Raw genomic sequence first — 18,057 nt, 5'->3', positions numbered from 1 at the left:
TGGTATATAGGGTGTGAGAAGGGGAGGATTTGAGAAATTAGTTTAGGAAGGTAGGCTACACATTGCACTCAGATTGTAGAGAAGTTTGAGTACCAGGCTAAGGAATATAGAATATTGATTTGGTATTGGATAGTCATTGAGGACTTTTGAGCTGTGGATGACAAAAGAAAGGATATCTTTAAAAACGAATAAAAATGTTTACCTATGGAGAGAGAGATGAAACAGGGATGGAAGTGAAACTTCTCTAAGTGTATTTTATTGTGTAGATTTGACTTTAGAACCAAGTAAATATTTCACATAATTATAAAACCAATTAAATCAAATTGAAAAAAGAAACAGAAATCTTAAAAATCTAAAGTAACCTCACACCGTTAGTTGGATGGCTACTAATCAAAAAGAAGAAAAAACCCAGAAAGTAACAAGTGTTGGCGAGGATATGAAGAAATTGAAATCCCTGTGCACTGTTGATCGGAGCATAAAATGGTTTGGCAGCTGTGAAAAACAATATGGCGTTTCCTCAAAAAATTAAAAATAAGATTCAGCAGTCCCATTTCTGGGTATATACCTGAAAGAATTGGAAGCAGGGTCTCAAGAGATACTTGCACACCCATGTTCATAGTAGCCAAAAGGCGGAAACAACTCAAGTGTCCTTTAATGGATGAATGAAACAAAGTGTGGTATATACATACAATGGAATATTATTCAGCCTTAAAAAGGAAGGAAATTTTGAAACATATTACAACATGGATGAACTTTAAGGACATTATGCTAAGCAAACTAAGCCAATCACAAAGATATGCTATATGATTCCACTTACATGAAGTACCTAGAGTAGCCCAATTCATAGAGTCTGATAGTAAAAGGATGGTTGTCAGGGGGTTGGGGGAGGAGGGAGTGGGGAATGTTATTTAAGGGGTATAGAGTTTCAGTTTTGCAGGATGAGAAGAGTTCTGGAGATTGCTTGCACAACAGTGTGAAAGTACTTAATGTTATTGAACCATACAAAGATGGTAAATTTTATGTTATGTATATTTTAACAAAATTTAAAAAAATTAAACAATCTAAAGCAAAATGAAACAAATTTAACAATATATTGAGTTGTTGGGGATTTGACTATCTAGAGGAATTATTTCAAATTGTTTCCTTGAAAAAAGTAATTTGACTCTGTGTCCCTTCTGGGATAAATCTTAAGGACAGAAAAGATTTGAAAGAAATCTTAAACTATTTTCAGTTGCTATATTGTTCTGAAATTTTAAAATATGTGATATTAATGTATCTAATATATATACACACACATGTGTGTATATACATATATGTGTGTATATATATATATACACACACAATAGTATGTAAAGGAAATAGCTAATTATGTTTATGACATTAAGAACCAAGATTTTTCAGTGTTAGAGAAAAGAAATATAAATCTATACAAAGCTGGAAAGTTAAGGTCAAATTATATCCCCATGCAGAGAGAATGGCTTTGTTAACACTATAAGATAAATGACAGCGGAATGATATAGGTATAAGTATAACTGATTCACTTTGCTGTATAGCAGAAACTAACACAACATTGTGAATCAACTATACGCCAATAAAAATTAATTTTAAAAAATGACAAAGGAACATATTAAACCACCCTAAGGGATACAGTAGGCAAAGTTCAAAAAGTGGTAAATTCTGCAAATGACCCAGTTTCTTCAACAAGTAAATTACAAGACAAAAAAAAGAACCAAACCTGTACTTAAGTGCTGTGGAGAGCAAATAGCATGTGTGGACCTTTTTTGTCCTGATTTGAACAAACCAGCTGTCCAAAAAAAAAAAAAAAAAAAATTAAGACTCTCTTGGGAATTGTGAGCACGCTCAATAGCTACTTATGATAGTTAGGAATTTTGGTTAATTAATCTCTGACAATGGTATTATAGTTGTGCTAAAAAGAAAAGGAATCCTTATCTTTTAAAGGTGTTAATGTAGTTGTACATGTAATGATATGTCTGGGATTTGCTTCAATATAATCAAATGTAAGGGATATAGAGAAAACAAGATTGGTTGTATGTTAATTATTGAAGCTGTTATATGGGCATATAGGGCATCATAATACTAGTTTCTCTACTTTGATATGTGTTTGAGACTTTCCATTAAAAGATTCTAAAGAGCCCTGAAATAACTAAGTTTAATTTTTAAAATTTTTAATGGAGGCATCCAGTAGACTGCTGGGAAATTTGAGACTGGTATTTGATTAGAAAAGTTGAATCAGAGATAGAGAATTCAAAGTTATCGATCATCTATTTATCTATCTATCTATCTATCTGTCTGTCTATCTATCGCCGTATGCTTGAAGCCATGTGTACATCCATATACATGGAAATGACTGAATTTATCAAAGAAAAGTGAGAGATTAGCTAACAGAATGTTAGAGAAATCTCAGGTTTGAGGGTGAGGAGAAGAGAAAAACTAGAGAAGTAATGATCTGTAACACAGAAGAAAAATACAGTTCACTGGAGGTGAGTTTTACACTGAAGGATGTTTAATCCTATGCAAGGGTCAATAGAAAATTCTTACTGAGAAAAAGTCATTACTTTTGTCCAGGAGGGGGTTTCAGCAGAGTGAGGGATGGGTAAGCCAGGTTGCAAGGGAGGCAGTGAAGATGAGAGGCAGTAACTGGATAGGATACCTTGCTCAAGGAAAAGCCTAGGTTTTCTTTAGTGTGTAGGCATCTGAGTGGTTTTATACAGAAGGGATCTGTGCAAGAGCCAGAAGTTAAAGATAAAAGAACTCAGGAAGAAGGAGATTGAAATGAAAACAAGAGTAAAGTGGGAACTAGAGGAAAAAAGGAAGGATGGGTAAAAATAGAAATTTTAAAGTAGAAGGGAGAGATGTTGAAGGAATTCACTCAGTCTGTCTGACTTACGAGTAAATCATGTTATGGGTGATGCAGAGGTCCAGGCCAAAACTAGGAACTAGAGAGACGTAGGAAAAAAACATAATTCTGTTTTAAAGATAAGATTTGTGACTTTTACTATATTTTGTAAACCTTATTCTTTTTTAATTTTTATTTATTTATTTATTTTTGGCTATGTTGGGTCTTCGTTTGTGTGCGAGGGCTTTCTCTAGTTGTGGCGAGCGGGGGCCACTCTTCATCGCGGTGCGCGGGCCTCTCACTATCGCGGCCTCTCTTGTTGCGGAGCACAAGCTCCAGACGCGCGGGCTCAGTAGTTGTGGCTCACGGGCCTAGTTGCTCCGTGGCATGTGGGATCTTCCCAGACCAGGGCTCGAACCCGTGTCCCCTGCATTAGCAGGCAGATTCTCAACCACTGCGCCACCAGGGAAGCCCCCTTATTCTTTTTTAAATGAGTAGTAAGTTGAGGTAAATGTCCAAAAGTTAAATTAGAAATAGTAATTATTATACCTTATATTGTACCTGTATTTCCATAGAAATCATGTTTCCTAAAAATATTTGAGTAAAAATCCAATGCATTAGGGGCTTCCCTAGTGGCGCAGTGGTTAAGAATCCGCCTGCCAATGCAGGGGACCCGGGTTCGAGCCCTGGCCCGGGAAGATCCCACATGCCACAGAGCAACTAAGCCCGTGCGCCACAACTACTGAGCCCGTGCTATAGAACCCGCGAGCCACAACTACTGAGCCCACGTGCCACAACTACTGAAGCCCGTGTGCCTAGAGCCCGTGCTCCACAACAAGAGAAGCCACCGCAATGTGAAGCCCGCACACTGCAACGAAGAGTGGCCCCTGCTCCCCACAACTAGAGAAAGCCTGCGCCCAGCAATGAAGACCCAATGCAGCCAAAAATAAATAAATTTTTAAAAAAGAGCCCTCTTTAAAAAAAAAAATCCAGTGCATTAGAGAAGCATGTCGTTTACAAGATTACTGAAGACTTTTGTTCCCTTATCTTTTTTTCTGCCCCCCGTCCCCCTCCCCCCCCAACCCCATCCCCCTAAAGTGCCCAGTTCCTCTCTATCTGGTACACATTCGGTATTTGTCTTTGTTTTCTCTTAGTAACACACTCTAATTAGCATTGATTTACGATAATGTTAGTAAATGGTTATAAAGGTATTGCAGCTGTGGAATAAGGTATTTTTTAAACTTTGGGTATAATTTTACTTTTTTTTTAATACTGAAATATGGATATAATCTTATTAACATTAACTTCTGTATTGATTTTTTTTTTCTGGATTGTTGGATTTGTAGTTTAAAAATTCATTTAATTATGTTTTAATCCTTAACTTAGAAGTTAACAGCTTGCAAACATTTGCTATTCCGGGCTCTATATTTCTCAGTATACTCTCAGGGTTTCTTTATCCCTTTCCACTAGCCTTATTTCTTGTTTGTTTGGTAAGTATATAAAATGAAATCGCGAGACTAGAAAGAAATAACTTTAAATAGAATGATGGGAATGATGATGGCATCCTAGTCCCACTAGACTCTGGAAGCATAGACTTATTAGTTTTAAAAGGGGTTTAATGTTAAAGTAATATCTGTTAAGTCCCTCCATAAGGAGATGTTATAGTTTGGCTTTTTTTCTAGAACAGCGTTATCATAGACTTAATTGCATTTATAGGCTCTGTTCTAGCCTTTGCTTTCTATACTGTTTTGTAATTCAGATAGTCCAAGAATGTTGGTGGGCCCAAGGAGTTAAGTCCCATGGCTGGAGGTGGTGTTTTCAAGCATAGGAATTGAAAAAATATTGCTCTTGAAGTTTTATTCATAGGCTAATGGCTAACATTAACTATTTGGATATAGTCACTAAGTTTAATCACAAGTGCCAGTTTGTTTTAGCTGGTCTCATTTTAGTTATAATTTGGTGAGAGAAAGGACTAGATCAGATGGGTTCTTGTGCTCCGCTCAAGAGATGTTATGCAGAGTATCCACCCCATATCCCAAAAGAAAGAAACTAGTTGAGGTTTGCCTTAGGTGAATATATCCATGTGAATAAGATGGAAAAGTACAAAATGCTTATGGGTTCTTGTTATTTTGTAGTGTTCTGGACTCGGTGCTTCATTCTGCTATATGCTCTCCTATTTAGTTGGGAGGCCAGTTGTCTATAAATACCTGACTGAGAAAGCAGTAAAATGGTCACAGCAGGTAAACATGTATTTTTAAATTATTTGATGTAATTCTTTGGCTACTTGGGGGGTCAGTGTATAATATCTACATAAATTCAGACTCAGGGCTTTGATAAAAATGATCTTTTGAAAATTAAGTGGTAGGCAAATAATGAATGTTAATAATTTCAAATATGATGTTTTTATATCTGTAACAGTAATCTTAATTCTCTATTCCTAGTAACTTCAATCAGCACAAAAGTCAAAGTGTCAATGTAAAGGCATCCATATATTTAGACACCTCACCTGTTTTGTGTTGATGCACGATGCTGTCAGTGGGTCTCTGAAAAACTTGTATCAGCCAACTCTTTTAATGCATTTCATCAGTGGGAAGAACTTATCTTCCGTTAGGATCTCTGCAAAGACTAGCAGTGATAAATATAAGGACTGCTGCCCAGGAAAGTCTAGCATAGTATTGCTAAGAATCTTATTCTTATAAAGAATCAGAAGAAGCAGACTATTAAATCAGAGGAATTTTAGAAATTTACCCCTTTGTTTTACAGGTTAGGAAATTAAGAGAAATTAAGCATTTTGTCCAAAATCAAAATCATTATTTGTATAGCAAGATCTAGGAAGTATAAACTGTAATCAGTGCTTTTATTTAGTCAGCTAAATGTTTCTATATGCTTGTTTAATCTCATTTATCGATGAATGAATTCACTCATGTAAAATACATCAACATAAAGATTATCTGAATTTTTTTTAAATTGGAGGCCAGGTTTATTGATGTACTATACTAGCCCTTTATATTACAGGACATTAAAGGCATTAAAAAGTTGGTCATTTGATATCTATCTTATATATAGTTATAAATTTAATTTTGCCTTTTTAGGTTTAAAATGTTGTTGAGCCATATTATCTAGGCTGATGTGGAGCCATCTTTAGTAGTATAACGTTACACTATAAGCACAATCTTAAAAGCTTTCATCTGATGTTATTTAGCTCTGGTAATGAACATTTGATAAGCAGTTCATTGTCATTTTCAAGCTCCTTTTTTGATCATTTCTGTTGGGTAAATGCTGAGCTATCAGGGATAAGAATTTGAAATAAGGTATTGTATAATCAGTTTATTTTCAGGCTTGGCTTTATCTTGATCCTAACTTGTTTCTTTCTTGTGACAGGTTGAACGTCATAGAGAACATCTCATTAACTACATTATATTTTTGAGAATAACACCATTTCTGCCTAACTGGTTTATTAATATTACATCTCCTGTGATAAACGTGCCATTGAAAGTTTTTTTTATTGGCACTTTTCTAGGTAAGCCCTCTGGTTCGTGCTGTGTTAGAACTCATCATGTACATGTCTAGCAGTGTCCAGCTGGGCTAGATTTTGTGCTCTATGCAGGCATGCCAGCACCATATATAACTGGTGGGCACAGAGCCTGGCCTATATAAGTAGATGCTCGGAAATGTTTGTTGGATTGTGTTGATTTAAATTTTTTTTTTAAACAAGAGCACTCTCTGCTGGATATTTTTTTAATCATGTAGAATTAAGCAGGACTTTTTAACTCCATTCTCTCCCTCAGTGGAGAGAAAAAAAAAAAAATTTGAAGGTGCCTTTTTTGAGTACTTTCTCCTTTGTCTTCTAATCAGGTACTGAAATACTGAACTTTAATTTTCAATAGAAAATTGATCCTATCTTTCTTTTTATTAACATAGAACTTATTATGGGCATTACTGAAAGTTTGAGGGAAAGCAAGGATGAACAAGAAGTTTCTTGCTTTCAAGGAGCTAACACTTAATTTTGAAATTAGTCAGTGGGTGTAAAGATTCATTTATATATTTGTGGATTCTGATAGTTCTTATGATAGTTCTTTAGTAAGAGTATTCTGCTTTTCTTCCAAATTTAAGGTGAATTGTTTAGATACCAACAAAATGAGCAGATTCCTCAAGTATTGACTGTCTGTTAAATTAAAGCTTTACGTTAATACTTAATTTTTTATTGCTATTTTTAGAAAAATTTATAGACAAACTTAAAAATCTTAGCAGGTTCTCCATAAAAGTGGGAAAAAAATCTTAGCAGGGGTAATTTTGGATTTTGTAAAATAATATTACACTTATAGAATCAGAAGGGAGAATTTTTGTACTGTCTCCTTATTTTACAGATGAAATACCTAGAGATAAAGTTAACTTCAGCTTTGGCTAAAGTAATTTTTCCAGTTTGTTCTGGCTTTTAATAAAATATGGTTGTTCCACCATGCTTTTGTATAAACTGCTCTTTTTACTCATATATTTTGAGTATCTTTCCATTTCTGAGTATCTCCTACCACTCATTTTAAGTATACTCTATCGAGGGTGAATGACAATTTACTCAATCTTATTTTTGAAGATTTAGGCTGTTTCCAGATTTTTATTATTATAATTCTTTGATGAGCATCCTTGAGACTAGATCTTTGTTCATATACATTAATATTTCCTAAAGTTGAAATTGGTGGATCATAGCACATTCGTTTTTTAAGGCTGTTGATAAATTTTGTAAAATTATTTTCTGGAGACTTTCCTTGGGTTTTTAAAATCATTATCCTTAAGCGGTGATTATGAAAGACTGAATTCTTTATATGGAAATAAACTTGAGGGGCTTTAAATTAAATTAAAATTTTCAAATTGTAAATCACTATATTCTTAGAAGAAATTGTATACACACAGTATTTTAATTTTTAAAAAGAATTGATTGTTTTTTACCATATGTTTTTACTTTCTATTTTAGGTGTTGCACCTCCCTCTTTTGTAGCAATTAAGGCAGGAACAACATTGTACCAGCTTACAACAGCAGGGGAAGCTGTTTCCTGGAACTCAGTATTTGTTCTAATGATTTTGGCTCTTCTTTCTATTCTGCCAGCCATCTTCCAAAAAAAGCTAAAGCAGAAATTTGAGTGAATAATCCTCTGGGTTTTAGTTTTCCTATCATCATCATCATCATCATCATCTCTCAGGATTGGCAGGTTTATGTGTTAAAATCACCTCTTCAGTAAATGAAACAGGAATTTGTAAAATAAAATTTCCTATCCGGTGGTTAAAATAATGCATTTAAGTGGCAAAGGAGAGAAGAAAGTAAAAATGGAAATTGGTATACCATGAAAAGTGCTGTCAGTAGTTATGATAGACATCTCCTAAATTACTATTCCAAGGCTATAGATAATAAACGTAGCAGCATAGTAGGAAATTCTTGACCCAACTGATTAACTCAATATATTTCATGAACTGGCCGTAAATACTTACCCTTGACTTGATAATTTAATATTTTTCTCTCTATTCCATACTATAACTAAAATAGGAAAAGCAAATACAAAAATTCAAAAGCAAAGATACAGTATTGCTGTTCTGACTAATGTTAGCCTTCTTTCAGAGCATAAACTTGAAAACTAAAGCTCAAAAGATATTTACATTTTCTTCTTTTTTACCTTTGAGGTAGTAGACTTGTTTAGAAGTTGCATCTTAGTGGACTACTGAATTTGGAAAAGATATCAAGTTATATCTATTTAGTGAATTTTATTTTTGTCTTCTTCTGTTCTAGATTATCATGGATTGGTCTGAAATTTAAAATTCTGACCAGTCTGTTTTCATTTGTTTCCTAGCTTTCAAAATATTTCCATTGTGCATATACAAAATGGCAATGACATGATAATTGTATCATATTGGTGTTGATAATTTATATTCAGATAATATTTTGTTACACAGTTCCCCTTTACTATCTCAAAAGGGTATCAGAAAAGCAAACATTCAAAGTATGCAGTTTTTAGATATTAGATTAATTATGTTACTTTATATTTTGAAACAAAAACAGTGTCAGTACAGCACTCAAATAATTGAATATAGTTTATTTGTTCCAATGACTGTAAAGTTTACCTCATTTATTTATTAGTCTGGTCATTAAAGTATGTATTATGTAATTATCCTTTTTTATGCATGATACATAAGAATGCCTTGTTTCATTTCTATTGATGGCTTTTTTGTTTGGGGCTGCTTTTGATTAATGCAGTTTCCCTATTTAGGGTTTTTACTTTTTATATCTCAAAGTAAAATTAAATTCTTATATGGTAACTACTATTTAAATAGTCCTGGAAAGACTAAACAGCTTTTTGCTGCTTGCTTAACGGTAATATCCTCGATCCCTTGATTCTAGGACATAAAGTAAAGTACTCTGTCAGTTTTACCTTCACCCAAGACTGTCACGTTGAAAAGTACTTTAGCTGTGGAAGAAATCCTTGTATGTTTTTATTGTGAGAGGTATGATCAGCCTCAAAGCCAGTTTCTACTACATAATGTGGACTGATTATTTTTTCTATCGCAGTATTAACAAATGGATTTATTGTAAATACAAAGAAAATATATTAATTAATATACTATTCTTATGTCACCTGGACTTTTGTGTGAAATTATTTATTGTTACTTCTAGCAAGGTTTTCTTCCTTTCTTATTGACCAGAGACTGAGTGATAAAGCTTTTGTTATTTTTGCAAACAAAACATAGCCTTTTTGGACAAAGCTCACTAAATATTACTGTATAAAATGTAATTGAGTAAATTTTTATCAGACTTTTAAAAATAAGAGTTTGGACTCAGGAGCAGCCTCACTATTTATTCCATTATGTATATATTGTACTTACTCTATTCTCAGAGTATTTTCCCTATCCTTATCATTGATCCTGTCCCTTTGCTGATTATTTTTTCTGTTAGAAAACTGTAGTTGTCACTTAAGGTGAGGTATATTTTCTTCTCCCAAGAGAATAGGCAGCCAGTCTTTCCACATTCATCATCATTGTCTGTCAAGAAAGAACCTTCAGCAGGCTGAACCCTAAATGCATTTGGTGACCTATATTCATGGATTCACAGACTTGGCCTGATGCCAGATGTAGATTCAAGCTTCAGCCACATCTTGAAGACAGTTACATAGTAATAACCACCAGAGGGCAAGTATGTGTAGTGGGGAGGCGAGCAGGCTAACTAGGAAGTTGACACACTGAGACTCTTCACCTCTTAGTTAATCTCCTCTCTCTGGAGCTCTATTACTTTGAGTGTAATATTTCTAAAACACTTAATAAATGTAAATTAAAATGTAAGAAGAATAAATTGTACTGAAAAACTTAAATGTAGCACTTGGGATTTATTTCATGGAAGTATTTGTATTTAAAAAAACTTTTCATTGAATAAAAATATTCTTTTGAAATTCTGTGCACATCTTCACCTCTAAGAACAAAAATTTTTTTTTAAACCTTTAATTTTTATAGTTGGCTTTTGAGAATCTTAAGGCATTTAAAATTTAAATTGTAGAGGTAAGTAAGTACAGGTAAACATTTATTTAAGTATCTAGTATATATGATTTCTCTATAAAGGAATTGATCTCGGAGAGAGCAGTGAGCGGTCCTGAAGAGAGATTTTAGTTCCCTGCCCAGGAATTGGACCTCGGTAGCCTGGATGAAAACCAGGAATCGTAGCCACCAGACCACCAGGGGCTAGAGGCTAGAAGCAAAGTGGCCCTGGCTGTTTTCCCTGTTTGAAAGGAAGAATGTCTTGTTCAAGGAGGCAAAAACTGTAAAAACCGGTACAAGGTTTATTATTAAAGACAGCATAACGTATGGGAGAGCACACAGAGAAGCAGTTTGTTTAAGACAGAAGTAAGGCAGAAATACACACCCAGAGTGAAAGGGTATGGGCATCCTCTCTAATGAGGAGGAGCACAGCAAGTCAGAAGCCAGGCAGAAATACACACCTGGAGAGGAGTGTGGGCGTCCCGAATGAGGAGCGCAGTAAAGAGGTGATTTAAATCACATATAGGACAGTCCTTCCGGGTCTGTGTGTACATTTAGCCAATTGTTTCTTTTTTCACACCTGACTGGTCCTAGGACTCTCCCCAACATGCGTGTGCAACTTTTTGCTCAGATGGATCCCACCCCAGAGGCCTGTGGGTGCATTCCACACTTACTATGGAGTGGCGCCCCCTCCCTTTTTGACCCCCAAGGCGCCTTCCTGCGAATGTGCAGACAGGGAAGTTTTCCTTGACCTCAGGAGTGGCACCTTATCTCTATACTTTAGCAAAGCTCAGCTTCTGCCACTAGCTTTGTCCTTGGAGTGTCTGGGTGAGAACAAAGCTTCAATTTTACTCCACTTGACAAACACCAGCTGTCCAGCCCAGGGGCCCATCTATCTCCTACCTCAGAATCTTCTTAAAGTTCTCTTTGGCTTTTTGAAAATGGGTAGAATAAATCAAAAGGGCTGAAACATTCTTGGTGTTTAATCATTGATCGATTGTTTAGATGTTTTAAGGTGGATCTTATTGCAGTTGCAATACTCTCTACTGATTATTGCTCTTTCTCTTTTTTCTTCCTTACCTGGGAAAAACTTGCTAAGCTGGGTGACTTCGGAGGATGTTATTTAAGCTCTAGGCCTCATTTTTCTCATCTGGACTAAGTGAGCTCTAAGGTCCAGGTTCCTTACAGCTCAGACATGATAGGATTCTCTGAAATTAATGAGATACATTAATAGACCCTTCTAAAAGTATTAAATTAAGCAGCCTTTGTCTAGCTTGTTTTTTGTTGTTTTAAAAATTTATTATTTTTTGGCTGCGTTGGGTCTTCGTTGCTGTGTGCGGGCTTTCTCTAGTTGTGGTGAGCGGGGGCTACTCTTCATTGCGGTGTGCGGGCTTCTCATTGCAGTGGCTTCTCTTGTGGAGCATGGGCTCTAGGTGCGCGGGCTCAGTAGTTGTGGCTTGCAGGCTCTAGAGTGCAGGCTCAGTAGTTGTGGCACACAGGCCCAGTTGCTTCGCGGCATGTGGGATCTTCCTGGACTAGGGCTCGAATCCATGTCCCCTGCATTGGCGGGCAGATTCTTAACCACTGTGCCACCAGAGAAGTCCTGCCTAGCTTGTTTTATAGCTTACAGTGTGCTTTCATATACACTGTCTCATTTAAATAAATTAACCATTTTATTTGCAATGGAAGACTTGAGAAAACAGGACAAGGGCTATTCCCATTTGGTTACTTTGCTAGTAATATGAGGTAGGGTAAAATGGAAATTGTTTAGGGGGCTAAAAGGACTCTTCTGAAGAGTCTTTTCATCCTAGAAATACTTGGTATGAAAAACAGAAGTCATAATATCAAGTCTGATGACCACTTCGAGTTAGCAGGGATGGTACTTTGAGAATAGAAGGTGGGGGAACTCACTAACTCCTATATTATATTTTGGGGGCCTGTCTGGGCTCCTTAATCGAAGGTTTAGTATCATGTAACGTTTGGAGCTGTGCCAAGTGGGTACTCTTGTCATGATGACTGAACTGTTAGATAAAGACTGCCAGGAAGGATTTCCCTGGTGGCGGTCCAGTGGTTAAGACTCCACGCTTCCACTGCAGGAGGCGCAGTTTCAATCCCTGGTTGGGAAATTAAGATCCTGCATGTTGCGCGGGCGTGCTCAAAAAAAAAAAAAAGGAGTGCTGGGGAGTAGAAATTGACCCAGTGTTAGCCACTGATAGTTCTGGAGTACCACTTGAAAGTCTAAGGGGACTTTTGAAAACCACTCTGAAATCAACATTGTAAAACTATGGAAGCTGAGAGATGGAAGTACACTGTTCAGGTCTGTGTATTTTAAATGGAAAATAGTCACATTTTAGCATTGTCTTAACCCTGTAGAGTGAATCTATAAGAATCTTCATCCTGAAATTATAGTCTGGAAGATGGTCTTTTGTGCAGCCTCACCTACACTTCCTTAAGAAAATGGATTCTTTCGTGGAAAGCTAACAGGCCCAAGGTAGACATAGTGTGCTGAGTCAAGACCCCTACCTACTTTCACCTTTGAGACAGGGTTTCCTGGTGACTAGATCAGCACTCTGGGGCTTGCTTTGGAATTCGTGTTAGAACACCAGTCAAGGTTTGTGATGGATAATCTAATGTGTCAACTTGACTGGGCCATGAGATGCCCCAATAGCTGGTTAAACATTATTTCTGAGTGTGTCTTTGAGGGTGTTTCCAGAAGAGATTAGCATTTGAATTGGCGGTCTGAGTAAAGCAGATTGCCCTCCCGCATGTGGGTGGGCATCATCCAATCTGTTGAGGGCCTGAATGGAACAAAAAATGTAGAGGAAAGTTGAATTCACTCTCTGCCTGATGGTTGAACTGGAACATTGATCTGCCCTTGCTACTCCTGGTTCTCAGGCCTTCAGACCTGGACTAGAATCTACATCATTGGCTCTCAGGCCTTCGAACTATACCACCGACTTTCCTGGGTCTCCAGCTTGCAGACAGCAGATTGTGGGATTTCTCAGTCTCTGTAATCACATGAGCCGATACCTTAATAAGAAATCCCTTTATATCAATATATATAATATACATCAATGTTTCCTATTGGCTCTGTTACTCTGGAGAGCCCTAATACAAGGTTATAGGCTACCGTTAACTAGAGACATATTGAAAGGAAATAGTGATAGATATTGCAGAGGAAAATTGGAATTCCTGGTGAAGTCTGGAAATGATGAAGGGATAGTGATTGATACAAAAAAATTAGAATTATACATCATCATCAAGAATTATATGTGGTCTCAAAGGTGCAGATGCCCATGTCAGTGTAGTGGTAAGCATGAGTCCTTATATAAGGTATTTGGCCATGTGGATAATTGTCAGAATTTATAGTTTATGGCTACACAAAAAATAGAAAGGAAAAATAATCTCTACCTATATGAAGACTTGGGAGATTTCTCATCAAGTCATGTGATAAGGGTGCTATCAAATACATTTTGGAACATCAGGCCTGGCTGGAGTCAAACATTATAGAAGCAATTTTTAGTGATGTTTAAGTGTAGAAACTAAGATTCCACCTAAGGCCTGAGAGACTCTTGAATCATCTTTCTTAGGTCTCAAATTTGGGTGGAGAAGCAGGATGACACACTGGTTATCTTTAGATAACAATTCTAGCCAGCCTTGTTGGGAAGAGAGGCATCAGTTCAAATGAGCTGGAACTGAGTTCAGAGGCCCAATGAGTAAAGTTCTGGGCAATGGAAAGAAATACATTCCTTACCTTTTGGTCGAAATGCTGCCTAAAGCAAGCCCTAGACATCAATTTGCTTCAGCTGTGAATGTGTGGAAAGGCTTGGTTACAAACAAAACAAGCCTAGCAGGTTTTGGAATATTTGGGAGAGGTTCTGAGAAAACAAAGGGCTGCTTGATTGGGGGAGTGGAGGAGGAGAGTGGGTGGGGCTGAAACACTAACCCATTTGTTACTGTTGTAGAAGCTGGGCATTTGGGGGCAGACTGCACTCATGTCCTGATTATTAGTTATTAGTTATTCGTTTTTAGTCAGGGTTCATTGATGGCAAACAACAAAACTCAGCTCTGGGTTGAGCAAAATGATATTCATTGGTACATTTGGAGGCTAGGAACCAGAAGCACTCACTGGAATGGCCTCATAACAGGATAGAGGTTGGGCTACTGCCAATGGAATGAATAAAGTACAACTGTCTGCATCTTGTAGGCATTTGCTCAGCATTCACATTCCAGGGGTTACCACTGGAATGGTAACCATTCCACTCAGCAACCAGACTAAAGAAATTGGAATGCTGATAGGAAGGGGAAATGAATTTAAGTTAACCAAAAAGCCACAAATGGAAAACTGGAAATGAGCTGGAATGATTGGTCCCTGTGAGCAGAAAGCTTGAAGGTCATATATATACATCCTCTCCCTTAACAGTGATAGAGACCCTGAAATGAGACACTGAAGTAGTCAGGAAGCCCATCTGATGATATACATTCTCAGGGCATGGGACAGAGACAAAAGAAACCCGATTCTGAGGGTGCGGAGAGTAGCAGAAGATCCTGCCTGGGAACTCGCCTAGTTTGGGGGTTTATGCTGTTTTATCCAATAAGAATGTGCTAAATGTCTAAAATTGAGAACTCCCAGTTTTGCTCTTCTGTCAGTCTTCCTCCTAAAAATGGCTCCATTCATACATCTAGTTTTTTATGCCAAACACTTAGTAGCCATTCTTTATTCTTCACCCTGAATTCGATTCATCAGCACAACTTATTAATTATGCCTCCAGCACTTTTTTTAAAAAAATTAATTAATTAATTAATTTATTTATTTTTGGCTGTGTTGGGTCTTCGTTTCTGTGCAAGGGCTTTCTCTAGTTGCGGCAAGTGGGGGCCACTCTTCATCGCGGTGTGCGGGCCTCTCACTATCGTGGCCTCTCTTGTTGCGGAGCACAGGCTCCAGACGTGCAAGCTCAGTAGTTGTGGCTCACGGGCCTAGTTGCTCCGCGGCATGTGGGATCTTCCCAGACCAGGGCTCGAACCCGTGTCCCCTGCATTAGCAGGCAGATTCTCAACCACTGCGCCACCAGGGAAACCCTCCAGCACTTTTTTAAAAAAATAAATTTATTTATTTATTTATTTATGGCTGAGCTGGGTCTTCATTGCTGCGCGTGGGCTTTCTCTGGTTGCAGTGAGCGGGGGCTACTCTTGGTTGTGGTGCACGGGCTCCTTATTGCAGTGGCTTCTCTTGTTGCAGAGCACGGGCTCTAGGCTTCAGTAGTTGCGGCTCGCAGGCTCAGTAGTTGTGGCTTGCGGGCCCTAGAGCGCAGGCTCAGTAGTTGTGGCGCATGGGCTTAGTTGCTCTGTGGCATGTGGGTTCTTCCCGGACCAGGGCTCAAACCCGTGTCCCCTGCATTGGCAGGTGAACTCTTAACCACTGCGTCACCAGGGAAGCCCTACCTCCAGAACTCTTGAATCCAACTACTTCTTCCATCTTTATTGCTAGCATTGTAGTTTGTCCAAGTCCATTTACCTTTGACCTGGAGTACTTCAATAACCTAATTTGTCTGCCTTTTGCCAGGCTTGCTCCTCTAAATTCCATTTTCTACACAGCAGCCAGCATGATCTCTTAAAAACTTGTTACCTATCAAGATTGTGAACTAGCATAGCCTGCTGGCTTCGTGTCCAAAATCAGCCCTAGAGGAACAAGGGAAGCAAGAGAGAAGCACAAACATCATGAGAAACCTCTGGGGAGAATGAAAGCTTTAGAGACTCTGTGTGTGTTTGCACATGTATGCTCACTAGTGCTAATAGCTAGAGCCATGGGGGAGGACTGGAGACAAATGAAAGTATGGGTTGAAAGTTTCGAAGGTACATTTTTTTCTCTTCCTGCGTTAAATAATAGTCCAGACTCCCTGTATCACTGGGGTAACAACAGGATAGTGCGAAAGTGCTGCTGGGGTGAAGAACTGATGAACACAGGGCCTAGCAGCCCTCAACATTCACTTCTCTCCACCCCTGCCCCCCACCCCACGCCAATCCAGGACTGAGGAATCATAAACTAAGGAGGCTACCTCCTACATTGGGGTTTCTTTCCAAGAGTTTATAGGTAAACCCCTGACGTGAGGAGTGGCCTAATAAAGTGGCAGTCAAAGGAACCTAGTATCTGAGGCTTTCTGCCCTGGAACTTATTCCATCCTCTCTCCTTAAATTCACTGGGAGAGACACTGAGACTTGGCCTTCAGTCCCTGCTTGGTAGATATTAACAGAAAGAGTAACTAATACCAGGAAAACATGCGATCATTAACCAAGACAACTAGACACCTAAGAAGAACAATCACTAAAAGAAAGACAGCAAATTGAACAACGTATAATACTTAAAGCAGAATTATTGGATCAGATAAAGGTTAAACAATAAATATATTCAAAATAATAAAGATATTAATATGCTATAAGAACAAGAAATCATAAAGAACTAGGTAAAATATTAAATATGATATGTATAATCATTGAAATAAAGAATATAATAGATGAATATTTAAACAAAAATTTTAAGTGAGAGGATTGAAAGATGTACCAGGTAATTCTAAATCAAAAGAAAGCTGGAGCACTTGACAAAATAGACTTAAAGACAAAAATATCATAGGTGATAAACATATACTGGGAAAAAAAGTATAGAGTAGAAGATACAATGATTATAAGTATAAATGCATTAAAAACATAGCTTCAAAATGTAAAAAGTAACAACCTATAGAACTGTGAGGAAAATTAATTGCGGTTGGAGATTTTAACACATCCCTCTCAGAAACTGATAAGCAGACAAAAATGAGCAAACATTGAATATATGAAAAGGAAATTAATTAAAGCATATATATGTATGATATATATGTAGAATTATGCACCCAAAAAAGAATACATATTCCTTCTGAGCACATGCAAAATCTTTACAAAAACAGATCACAGAGGAAGCCTCAATAAATTGCAAAAGATTGATATCAGACAATTTTTAAAAAATAAATGTATTTTATTTATTTATTTTTGGCTGCGTTGGATCTTCGTTGCTGCATTCAGGCTTCCTCTAGTTGCGGCAAGCGGGGGCTACTCTTCGTTGCAGTGCGTGGGCTTCTCATTGCAGTGGCTTCTCTTGCTGTGGAGCACGGCTCCAGGCGCATGGGCTTCAGTAGTTGTGGCACGTGGGCTCAGTAGTTGTGGCTCACGGGCTCTAGAGCACAGGCTCAGTAGTTGTGGCCCATGGGCTTAGCTGCTCCACGGAATGTGAGATCTTCCCGGACCAGGGATCGAACCTGTGTCCCCTGCATTGGCAGGTGGATTCTTAACCACTGCGACACCAGGGAAGCCCCTAGACAATCTTTATACTGCAGTGAAGTTAGAAATTAATAACAAAAAGATAGCTTAAAAATCCAATTTGTGGGACTTCCCTGGTGTTCCAGTGGTAAAGAATCCGCCTTACAATGCAGGGGATGCGGGTTTGAACCCTGGTCAGGAAACTAAGATCCCACATACCGCACTGGGCAACTGAGCCCATACGCCACAACTACTGAGCTCGCGCACCTCAACTATGCCCGAGTGCTGCAAACTACAGAGCCCACGCGCTCTGGAGACTGCATGCCACAACTGGAGAGAGAAAACCTGCCCGCCACAACTAGAGAGAAGCCCGCGTGCCACAACAAAGAGCCCATGCCACAATG

The 18,057-nt window shown here is 37.9% G+C and overlaps 1 protein-coding gene across 1 annotated transcript in view; it reads left to right on the top strand.

Annotated features, from left to right (window-relative positions):
• The window catches only part of TMEM41B (transmembrane protein 41B), a 28,955-nt gene extending 18,749 nt beyond the window's left edge, over positions 1-10,206 (top strand). The window contains exons 5-8 of the mRNA XM_059929540.1: positions 4,254-4,347; positions 4,993-5,097; positions 6,239-6,377; positions 7,827-10,206. Coding sequence (XP_059785523.1) covers positions 4,254-4,347; positions 4,993-5,097; positions 6,239-6,377; positions 7,827-7,996 — 508 coding nt within the window. The 3' untranslated portion in view covers positions 7,997-10,206. The remainder of the gene's footprint in view (positions 1-4,253; positions 4,348-4,992; positions 5,098-6,238; positions 6,378-7,826) is intronic.
• The last annotated feature ends 7,851 nt before the right edge of the window (positions 10,207-18,057 follow it).

Source organism: Balaenoptera ricei, chromosome 8 (genome assembly GCF_028023285.1).
Source record: "Balaenoptera ricei isolate mBalRic1 chromosome 8, mBalRic1.hap2, whole genome shotgun sequence".
Lineage (NCBI taxonomy): Eukaryota > Metazoa > Chordata > Mammalia > Artiodactyla > Balaenopteridae > Balaenoptera > Balaenoptera ricei.
Note: the sequence above shows the minus strand (reverse complement) of the source record. Positions and strands in the feature narration are given on the sequence as shown.